General features: G+C 37.9%; 1 protein-coding gene across 3 annotated transcripts in view; it reads left to right on the top strand.

Annotated features, from left to right (window-relative positions):
* The window catches only part of LOC132842608 (uncharacterized), a 164,910-nt gene extending 160,717 nt beyond the window's left edge, over positions 1-4,193 (top strand). For all 3 annotated transcript variants that reach the window (XM_060865371.1, XM_060865372.1, XM_060865369.1), the window contains 2 exons: positions 2,512-2,595; positions 3,379-4,193. In XM_060865371.1, coding sequence (XP_060721354.1) covers positions 2,512-2,595; positions 3,379-3,445 — 151 coding nt within the window. In that variant the 3' untranslated portion in view covers positions 3,446-4,193. The remainder of the gene's footprint in view (positions 1-2,511; positions 2,596-3,378) is intronic.
* Positions 4,194-12,054: the final 7,861 nt, after the last annotated feature.

Genomic DNA, 12,054 nt, shown 5'->3' with positions numbered 1-12,054 from the left:
AATTTCATACCGGATCGGTCGAGGCACGGGTTAACAACTATCGCCATCGGCGCCGTTGACCTACAGGGTGCCAGTGGAAATTGGGCTACTGTTGGTCAAAGAAGTAGAGGAGGGAGGAGAGTGCACAGACAGAGAGAGAAGAGGAAAAGTAAGAGTGTAGGACTGAGAATAGGAACTCTGAATGTTGGTACTATGACAGGGAAAGGTAGAGAGCTGGCTGATATGATGGAGAGAAGAAAGGTGGATATACTGTGTGTACAGGAGACCAAGTGGAAGGGTAGCAAGGCTCGTAGTATAGGAGCAGGATTCAAGCTGTTTTATTATGGTGTAGATAGTAAGAGAAATGGGGTAGGTGTGGTCTTGAAGGAGGAGTTTGTGAGGAATGTTCTGAAGGTGAATAGAGTGTCAGACAGGGTGATGAGTCTGAAGTTAGAGATTGAAGGGGTGATGTTGAATGTTGTTAGTGGTTATGCCCCGCAGGTAGGTTGTGAGTTAGAGGAGAAAGAGAGATTCTGGTGTGAATTCGATGAGGTGATTGAGAGTATTCCCAAGGGTGAGAGAGTGGTGATAGGAGCGGATTTTAATGGACATGTTGGTGAGGGGAACACAGATGATGAGGAGGTGATTGGCAAGTTTGGAGTTAAGGAAAGGAACCTTGAAGGAGAGATGGTAGTGGACTTTGCTAAGAGGATGGACATGGCTGTGGTTAACACTTATTTTCAGAAGAGGGAGGAACATAGAGTGACTTACAAGAGTGGAGGTAGGAGAACACAGGTAGACTACATCCTTTGTAGAAGAGGCAATCTGAAAGAGATTAGTGACTGTAAAGTGGTAGTGGGAGAGAGTGTAGCCAGACAGCATAGGATGGTGGTGTGTAGGATGACTCTGATGGTCTGTAAGAGGAAGAGGTCAAAGATAGAGAAGAAAACTAAGTGGTGGAAGCTGAAAAATGAGGAATGTTGTGAGGAATTTAGACAGAAGTTGAGGCAGGCTCTGGGTGGTCAGGTAGTGCTGCCAGATGACTGGGAAACTACAGCAGAAGTGATCAGGGAGACAGGGAGAAAGGTGCTGGGTGTGTCATCTGGAAGGAGGAAAGGAGATAAGGAGACTTGGTGGTGGAATGAGGAAGTTCAGGATAGTATCCAGAGGAAGAGATTAGCCAAGAAGAAGTGGGACATGGACAGGACTGAAGAGAATAGACAGGAATACAAGGAGTTACAGCGCAGAGTGAAGAGGGAGGTGTCTAAGAATAAGGGTGACGTGTAGAGTTACAGCAACTATAGGGGGATAAAGTTGATGAGCCATACAATGAAGCTGTGGGAAAGAGTAGTGGAAGCTAGGTTAAGGAAGGTGGTGGAAATTTGTGAGCAGTAGTATGGCTTCATGCCCAGAAAGAGCACAACAGATGCAATTTTTGCTCTGAGAATGTTGATGGAGAAGTATAGGGATGGTCAGAGGGAGTTGCATTGTGTGTTTGTAGACTTGGAGAAAGCATATGACAGGGTGCCAAGAGAAGAGCTGTGGTACTGTATGAGGAAGTCAGGAGTAGCAGAGAAGTATGTCAGAGTGGTGCAGGACATGTATGAGAGGAGCAGGACAGTGGTGAGGTGTGCTGTAGGTCAGACAGAGGAGTTCACAGTGGAGGTGGGACTGCATCAGGGATCGGCTCTGAGCCCCTTCCTGTTTGCTATAGTGATGGACCAGTTGTCAGAGGAGGTCAGACAGGAGTCTCCTTGGACGATGATGTTTGCAGATGACATTGTGATCTGTAGTAAGTGCAGGGAGCAGGTGGAGGAAAACCTGGAGAGGTGGAGGTTTGCGCTGGAGAGAAGAGGAATGAAAGTCAGTCGTAGTAAGACTGAGTACAAGTGTGTGAATGAAAGGGAGGGAAGTGGAACAGTAAGGTTACAGGGTGAAGAGGTGAAGAAGGTACAGGAGTTTAAGTACTTGGGGTCAACAGTCCAGAGTAATGGAGAGAGTGGGAAAGAAGTAAAGAAGCGAGTGCAGGCAGGTTGGAGTGGGTGGAGAAAGGTGTCAGGGGTTCTGTGTGATAGGAAAATATCAGCGAGAATCAAGGGGAAGGTGTACAGGACAGTGGTGAGACTGGCCATGCTGTATGGTTTAGAGACAGTGTCACTGAAGAAGAGACAGGAGTCGGAGCTAGAGGTAGCCGAACTGAAGATGTTGAGGTTCTCTTTGGGAGTGACAAGATTGGACAGGATTAGGAACGAGTACATCAGAGGGACAGCTCATGTTGGACGTTTGGGGGACAAAGTTAGGGAGGCCAGATTAAGATGGTTTGGACATGTTCAGAGGAGGAAGAGTGAGTATATTGGTACAACAGGACAACAGAACAACAGGACAAAACAACAGTAGATTCCGCGTTGCACAAGGCAACTACACATTTGATAACTGAAAACATTTAATTGAAGGAGGGGTTCCATTCTTTTTCCCAGGACTGTGCATGCTGCACCATGTAACCTTGTGTATTTTTTTTCCCCTTATCTTTAGCCTGAGTCACAATGACATTGATGATTGTTTAGCAGGAAGAATCTACACAGTTGTTTCCATTAGCAGCAACATACAGACAGTTCGGTAGGTTTGTAACGTTTTTATTTACTTGTGAAGTGCTTTCCAACATTTTTCTAAGCAACATTGCACAAGTGACAGTGCAGTTATATTCAAGCATACAGCCAAATCCCAGTAGAGCCAATGTTCAGTACAGTTACTGTAGTAACCATTTGGAACTAGGAAGTGTAATTTTGTGGCAAACCTCAAAATGCCATAAATATAATCACTCTCGAAGATCCCACTCGACCAAATCAAATTAGTGAACTGGAACTATCTGTTGTATAAATGCAGTATATACACTATAATGCCAGAAGTCTATGGACACCTGACCATTACACCCATATGTGCTTTTTCCCAGACCTCTTACCATAAAATCACACAATTGTATATCTCGGTGTTCTGTAGCTTTACAGTTTCCATTGAGTGTCCTGCACAGAGCCCTGACTCTGACTCAACCTCACTGAACACCTTTGTGATGAACTGGAGTCTCCTCTACATCACAACATTAGAGTCTGATCTCACTAAGACTCTTATAGCTGAATGAACAGAAATCCCTACAGCTACAATCTAATATTTAGTGGAAAACAGAAAAGTGGCGCTAACTATAGCAGTGAAGGGAAATAAATCTTTAATAAGACATTAAACAAACACATGTGGGTGTGATGCTCAGATGTGCACAAAGGTTTGGCCATAAAGTATAAAGTAAGCGTATATAGAGAAGGCTGTGGAACTGAACCTCATTAAAGGTTCATTTTTTAATGAATGAATTAATTAAATTATTTATTTATTCATTTATTGTCTCTTTAGACTCTTCAACAACAGAATTACTGATAAGGAAACTTTCCAAAAAGACAAGCGCTTCGAGATCTGGTGATGACTGTTTGGCAAATAAAAATACAAAAGGTTGAAGAGTTGGTTGAAGAGTTAAAAGATTTAAATATGAGTGACTAGAAGAAGACAACGAGGGATCAGACGCTGTACCTAGAGAGCTGGAAGAAGATCCCAAAAGAAAAGAAGATTATAATGCATTATGTTTTATTTTTAGACATTCAGGAGACCTCTGAATCGCTTTTCTTTTTCTTATGTTCATGTATTCTTCTATAATAGATTTGATAAGATTAATATTGCTTATTTTCACTGTAAACTTGATTATGTTTTTTGTAGTGAAATCTTAAAAGCCCACTGTGTATTCGCGGGGTGAAATCTGCAAGTGAAGTGTTTCAACGTTCGCTGTCGAAAATTCGACGGCGAGAGAAAGTTTCAGTCATATATAATCACAGCTTGGCAGTTGCAGGGAGTTAATTGCAACTATATAACCATAAAATCTTGTCTTGAATTACATTGTGTGTGCATTCTAGTGTAAACAAGCTCAGTGCATGTTATACTCTTTGTGCATCATAGAACAAACACAAGCTTACACTTGGAGAGTGTTTCTTGGTTTGTTATAATCTTTGCATTCTAATTACTTTTACTTATTCTAATACTGTTTGATTATTTGAATGAGATTTTTATTTGTAATTTTCTTTTATTTTACTTTACATATATTACACACATTTATCTGTATTACATTGCTTTTAATAAAAACAAGGCCTCCCATTGTGAGGACCCTGAAAAGACAAAAAGGTCTTAGTCTGACTCTTTCATCTAAAAATTCAAACAATAGATTAAGTAGAAGAACTTGAAGAGGATCCTTTGTTAGACGACTGAGGGAATTCAAAGGACACCCCAAGTATAAACTATATAAAAACTAAATAAAATACGAAAATATATGTGGAAAAATAATGTATATACATATACATAAATGTGTATGGTTTTTAATGATTGTTCTTAAAGTGTCCAGGTACAGTATGGTGTGTATAGAGTGTATAAAGTGGCACTGTGTTGTGCAAGTCCAGAGTTAAAGTGACAGTCCAGAGATTAAGTGTCATAGTGCAAAAAAAGGTTGTGCAGAAAAACAGTGAAGATGGAGGGAGAGATCCAGTACTAGATCCTGGGTGTTTCCTGGTTTAAACTCCAAATGTCCTGCGGGAAGCAGCTTCTCCTCATTCTCTGTGTTTGCTTTTAAGGAGTGGAAGCGTTTCCTTGAACGCAACAAAGAAAAGAATCCATTGTTGGGACGTCTGAAACTGGCTGAAATATCTTCTTATGTTCTTCTTATATGTGTTTTTGTTGAGCGATGACCGAGTGCGCTATTTTGGATTTAAACATCATTGTCTGTCTTTTGCTCTGATCAGATTTGGACCATTTTAACCTTCTTTTTGACCTTGACTTTAGATCTTGCCTTTGAACTTTTTGATAAACCTCCAGTACAGAGAGGCTCAGACATGTCAATCTTTTGATTTATACAAACATCACTACTGATCTGGCATTTCTGACTTTCACACTGAATGTGATCTTGCCCCCTGATGTCATTGCTCCTGCTCTCTGCACATGCTTGACATGACATCACTGCATAATCCTTATAAACTACTTTTAGTTTATAAGAGTCTGTGTGTGTGTGTGTGTGTGTGTGTGTGTGTGTGTGTGTGTGTGTGTGTGTGTGTGTGTGTGTGAATCCTCATGCTTCTCAAATTTGAATCTGCTGTTATTTGCTCTAGAAATTTTACTAACCACGAGCTTCTGCCATCATTTGTTATCAAATACACCAATTTTTGTCTTCAGGTTCAAAGCTATAAAAGTTTTTTTTTCTTCAAGATTTACTGAATGTTGTTTTTTTGTGTTTACTAGAAGTTCATTTTGTAGGTGTTCGATCCAGACAACAGTGACTCAGCTGTGTGTCCATAAGCTGTCTGTGCATTCACTGATATAAAAAAATGGAGCACTCGGATCTGGACACAGTTAACATGACCCCACCCTCAAAAAAATGGTAACTTACTTTGTCCTGATATATTAGTCATTAACTGTTGATATCTGAAATATTTAGTGAGTATATATATATGAAAGAAATATCCAATTAGATAAACTGCTGCACAAAAGTTTGCCAGAATCTCCAAAAAATCAAAATAATTATAATATAAAAGATAGATTTAATATTTAAATGTATTTATTTATTTATTTATTTATTTATTATGTAAACCTTTTCAGGTCCAATATATTACATACAATGTACTGTTTTCTGTATGTCTTATTAAAATGTACAAATATAAAAACAACCTACTTGATTGTCTTTCTTTTATAGATGTAACTGATAATGAAAGTGTTTGAAACCTTTTGTGTCCTGGATGAAAGTGCAGCGTTCACCTTGTTTTATTCCACAGTGCTGCTGGATTCTGATTGTTCAGGAGATTTTCTGTAACAGCAGCTGACAGCAGTGCAGCTACAAAACATAGATTTATCCTTTTAATCAAGGGATTGAATCTCAATCATTTGATTATCTAAAGCACTTCATTTGGTGATGAGTCGATTCTCAACAAGAGCCGATTCGTTGCAGATATATATTATAATCTAGCTACAGCTCTACGTTTATTGAGCTTACCTTCTAATTAACTTTGAAGCAAATCGATTCATTAACAAAAACGCTTCCAGTTTGTGAGTCGATTCTCAACAAGAGCCGATCCATTGCAAACGACTCATCACCAAATGAAGTATGAAACTCTTTATGCTTAAATGGTATTATTGAATTGTGTGAGGAATTATAAATGAAGGATTCACTGTGAACGTGAAAAAATGTTGTCGCTTTTATGTGTGTGTCTTTCAAATTATGTTTTTGTTTGTTTTTGAATGGAAACTTACCGATCATTGGACAAGACACCTGTCACTCAAGATATACAGGTATGGAATCTTATGTGTAATGTGAAAAGTTCTCCGTTTAAATAAAGTTCTCCGTTCAAGAAAATAACAGAATTAATCCACAGTAATCCATTCCATCCATCCATTCCAACTTTTCCCTGCGGCAAACTTTTCATGTATACTTTGAGTGACAGGTGTCTTGTCCAATCACAAACTATACCAACCGCTTCCGGGTTGTCTGAAATGTCGTTGTGTTTTCTGATTTGTTAATTTGTTTTCTGATTTGTTAATGTGTTTCGTGCACCGATTCAGACAACCCGGAAGCGGTATGTATAGTTTATGAATGGAAACTTACCGTTCATTGGACACTCTGTCATTCAAGATATACAGGTGAATGAAAGGTGTCTCGTCCGATGATGGTAAGTTTCCATTCACAAACCATACCAACCGCTTCCGGGTTGTCTGACTTGTTAATGTGTTTTCGGTTTTGTTAATTTGGTTTTCACTTCCCGGCCACCGTAGTTTTATCGATAGAAACGTGAGAATCAACTCTAAATCACAAGTTAAAAAAGTAAATCTGCAGTGCAATTCGCAGAATTGTCCACCAGAGGGCGACGATGGCTTTAAATTTGAAATGCGGTTTGATTTAAATTGTCCAGCAGATGCCGCCAATACACCATGACTGAAAATGCACTTTTTTTCAGGTCCTAAGACGTATTATTAGGGTTCAAGCGCGAAGCTTTTGAAGTTAAAAAAAAAAAAAACAGTCCAAAAACCAAATTTTGTGTTGACTTGTAAGGCAAAGATTCTGATTCTGATTCTCGGAGTGGGTGGGGCCTAACCCGAAAGTAGGCGGGGCTTGTCTTGAAATGGGCGGGGCTTTAACCGGTAATAATTAATTTGTAATATTTATAACACTAGCTTACTACCTTTATGTTTTTATGAAATACAGCAAAAACGTGTCAGACACTCAGTGTCTGGTTACTGGTTAGAGACAGCTGAAGGTTTAAAAAAGAAAAAAATCTCCAACAGGCAGAGACGCAATGCGAGTCGCATTCTACCAAGCAAGCACCACGTCTGAACGAACCCACATTTACCAGGACTCTACTGGTTAGTAAGTACGTATTATTAACGTTACAACCCAAAGTAAAAAGCTGAAGAAACCCTAAACGTTAACGGAAAAGACCCGCAAACCCGAGTGACTGAGGGAGAGACAGAGAGCTGTTCTGTGTGTGACTGTGAGTGAGCAGAGCGAGACACAGCAACACAATACATCTGTATGTGTGTAGGGGAGGGGCGCTGTGACTAGCCTATCACTGTAGGGGAGGGACGCTGTGACTAGCCTATCACTGTAGGGGAGGGGTGCTGTGACTAGCCTATCACAGAACACTGACACAATCAGCTAGCCAATGATGATTTTCATACAATCCGAGCACAGATATTGACTCGTATTACTCGTATAATACTCGTACTCGGCAGAAGTGCTTTATCCGTACCGGATACTCGTTTCAGCCAAGTATCCGGCTCATCTCTAACGGATATGACTTTGTTTATTTTAGGGAAAACTGGACGGGCGAGTACTTCACATGTTGTGGCACCCTCTGTAGCATGACATGACATATATTGTCATGTCAATCCAAAGGCCTTAAACGCTTGAACCCGGGAAATGCTGCTTGCAGCTTTAATTATTATTATTATTATTATTATTATTATTATTATTATTAGTAGTAGTAGTAGTAGTAGTAGTAGTAGTAGTAATAGTAGTAGTAGTAGTAGTAGTAGATTTCAGAATTTAATAATGAAAATCAGAGTGAATATTTTTAAAATTATCCCCAGTGTCTGTCTAAAAAGTAATCCAGACCGTGTTTTTATTTCCCAAGTGGGAGATGAATCTCTAAGGGTGAATCATTGAGTCATTGAATCTTTAAGAGTGAATTATTGAGTCATTGAATCTTTAAATGTGAATCATTAAATCTTTGACTCTTTAAGAGTTTCACTTAATTTTTGTTTCTCCTGAATGTAGCTTTCAGTCTATATGTTTATATGTATTTGTGTGTATGTAGGTGTGCTTTAGTAATAATGTTAGTGCAGTAAATATATCATTAATGAAATTAATGCAGCATTCAAACCATTGCACTTCATTTAAATAAAAAAATTCTAATTTTATAATATGTATTTTATTTTCTCATATATCAATAAAAGTAAATAAAGCAAATCTAAGTGTCATGTATGTTTTCATGCAAAAAACAATTTACTGTTTACTGGAGTGTGATGTATCTTTAGCACTGAGCTCGTCTGAAGTTAAGCTCCTTGGACGATTGACTTGAATAGTTGTATTATCCACTAATCATGTCCATATCATTGTCATTTTTCTTATCTTCTGCATAGATCTCGACTGCATTTCCATGTCACACTCATACCTCTGGGATTAAACAGCGACCTCTAGTTACAAATATCGTCACAACACCTGGATAATAAAATAATGTTATTCCTTATTTCAGTTTGTATCATTCTCTACCCGAGTTTACTATGCTATTGAAAAAAAAAGTGAATACAGCATGTCTACACGTCTGGAGTGGAACACCAAAACCGTGATGACCCACTGAAAGCCAACAAAATATTTTATTTTAAAACGTGTAAAAAAATGGTAAAATAGTTGGTCTTCTAAATGAATTGTGGGTTTGTCGTAATAAATTAGATAATAATATTAAATTCCCTGCTCCATTACACAAGTTGGAATCAACAAACTATTGCCTTGGAACACAAGGCTTGATTACTGTGCGTGACTGGGAGAGTAGAGCTACAAGATGAAGAGAAGTGCTGCACAGCAGACTACTTTCATCGCACTTTTGTCATGGTTCTCCACTCACACAGCACACCAGATCCTCATCACCCGAATTGTAATCACCCTCACCTGGCACCTATCATCACCTCACCACATAAAAGACGCTCTCAATCACACACACTGTCCGGTCTCGTAAATGCTAGCTACAACTATATGCTGTATCTACTAACCCGACTCTATCTTTTCTACCAGTAGTTTCCCGAGTTTCTCATCCGCCAAAGGATCTAGGTATCGTTGGTTTGCAACCTGTGACGTGTGTGTTAGAACTTCACCTGGACGTATCCTCTATCACTCATTTCATTCACATCTTCTCAATAAACTTTGATTTTACATTATATCTGCCTCTTTCGTCTTCTGTCCGTGACAACTTTAGGGGGAGAGAGAGAATAAAAAAGTTAAAATGTACTCGGAAAAAGTTAGAATAAATGTTATAATCTAGCTAATGAAATGCCACATGTTGTAGCTTGTTTGCTAATTCATCGAAATGTAGACGTTATTAGTATTACAGGTTAGCACAAAAACAACATTGTGTTATTTTAGCCAAATTTTATTGCAATTGTTGCCATTATTATAGGCATCAAGGTTGATGGAGATTATGGTATGTTGTGCCATGCATACATATTTATTCCAGTTTTATTCCACATTACTCTATTCTCAGGTTTTTGAACTTTCTGAGGTGACCTGAAGGTTTGAACAGTGTTCAATCTTTAAATTGACAATAGGTGACTCACCCCAATGCCAACAATTTTCACACTTGTACTAACACATTCATGACATTTGGCAGGCACCATTATCCAGAGGGACTTAATTTGATCTCATTTATACAACTGAGCAATTGAGGGTTAACAGCCTACTGGGGGACCCAACAGTGGCAGCTTCCTGATATTCAAACTCACAAGCTTCCAATCAGTAGTCTAACACCTCAGCCATCAGAGACAAAATGACTTTGTTTCCTTGATAAAAACCTTTTCAGTTGTTTCTTTGTCTGCACTACAGTGGCATGTTAAAATCTGACAATATATCATGTGTAATGAATTAATTATTTAATCATAAAGGCTTTGTGGATAATTGATAGATAGATGGATATATAGATAGATTTTTTTTAAATTTAATTTTGGAAATATTAGAAAAACATTTGTATTCACACTTCAACAACCCCAATGTTCAATCTAAATCTACAATGTTGCTTAAAAGTTTGTGAAGCCTTTAGAAATTCCCATATTTCTGCAGAAATATGACCCACAACATCATCAGATTTTTAAATCCTAAAAGTAAACCAATTGAACAAAATCAAACAAATGAGCCAAAAATATTATACTTCATTTAATTATTGAGAAAAATGATCCAGCATTACAGATCTGTGAAAAGTATGTGAACCTTTGATTTCAGTATCTGTTGTAAGCCCTTGTGCAGCAGTAACTGTGAACAAAGTTTCCGGTAACTTTTGATCAGTTCTGAACAACAGCTTAGAAGAAATTTATTCCATTCCTCAGTACAGAAGAGCTTCAACAGTCGGATTTTAGTGGGTTTCCTCATATGCACTGCTTGCTTCAGGTCCTTCCACAATTTGTCTTTTGGATTAAAGTCAGGACATTGACTTTGCTATTCTAAAACATCATCTTTGTTCCTCTTTAATCATTCTTTGGTACACAGACTTGGGTGCTTGTGATCTTTGTCTTGGTGTATGACCCATTTTTTCTTAAGATTTAGTTCATGGACAGATGTTCTGAAATATTAATTTAGAGTTCATAATTCTAAATACAATGTTCTATCAATGTCCTGGCCCAGATGCAGCAATGCAAGCCCAAAGCATGATACTACCACCACCATGTTTCACAGATGGTATAAGATTGTTATGCTGGAATTTAGTATTTTCTTTTATCCAAAAATAATACTTCTCATTATAAAACTTTTAAAGTTTTATAAAGTTTTATTTTGGTTTCATTCCTCCACCAAATATTTTTCCAATAGCAAACTTCATGGGCAGCAATGTTCTTTTTGCAGAGCAGTGGCTTTTTCCTTGTGACTCTGTTTTGCATACAAGGATGTTCAGTGTTCACCTGAGAGGATTTTGTAACCTTTTCCAGTCTGTTGAGCAAGAACCTTTTTCTAAAGTCCTCAGAAATCTACAATGTTTTTGCAATGATCCCCTTTCACAAACACACGTAATGAACAGCAGACTTTCATATATCTCTGTTCTTTACATAAAATGGGACACTCAAGGGGACCTGACTGTTGTCTCATTGACTGAAATTCAATAGACTCTAATTTGACCTTGAAATTAAATACTAAACCTAGAGGTTCACATATTTTTGCCTCTCACAGATTTATAATATTGGAAAATTTTCCTGAATTAAAAAGTTATATTATAATAAAGTATAGTATAATATATTTGTCTGATCTGTTTGTGTGATTTCACTTTGTCTGCTTTCAGGATTTGTGTGAAAATCTGATAATGTTTAGGGTCATATTTATACAGAAATCTAGAAATTTCTAAAGAGTTTACAAATAAAGCGACACTGTATGCCCATGGATCAAACTATGAAAGTCAGAGTGATAACTTCTTATTCAAAATCTCATTTTATAGAAAAACACTCTGAGGTAGTGTTTGTAGTCCTATACTTTTTCATATGATTAATGAGATATATCCAGATCCCAAGTTAGACCAGGAATTGGAAAGTCACTGTATGCACATGATGGGACTTTATGGTATATGGGTATTTTCTCTGTGAATGCCAAAAACTGTCTTTTGTCACCTCATCAATAAACATAAGTGACCGAGTGCCACTTGATGCCATAATGTAAGTCCTATAGTGAAAATTCCAATAATTCCCTCTTTGTCATATCCAATGGCAATATCTGACCTCTAGTTGTTACAAAAATGAATAACAATGTAGGATATGTACCTA

This window comes from Tachysurus vachellii, chromosome 3 (genome assembly GCF_030014155.1).
Source record: "Tachysurus vachellii isolate PV-2020 chromosome 3, HZAU_Pvac_v1, whole genome shotgun sequence".
Taxonomy (NCBI): Eukaryota; Metazoa; Chordata; class Actinopteri; order Siluriformes; family Bagridae; genus Tachysurus; species Tachysurus vachellii.
Note: the sequence above shows the minus strand (reverse complement) of the source record. Positions and strands in the feature narration are given on the sequence as shown.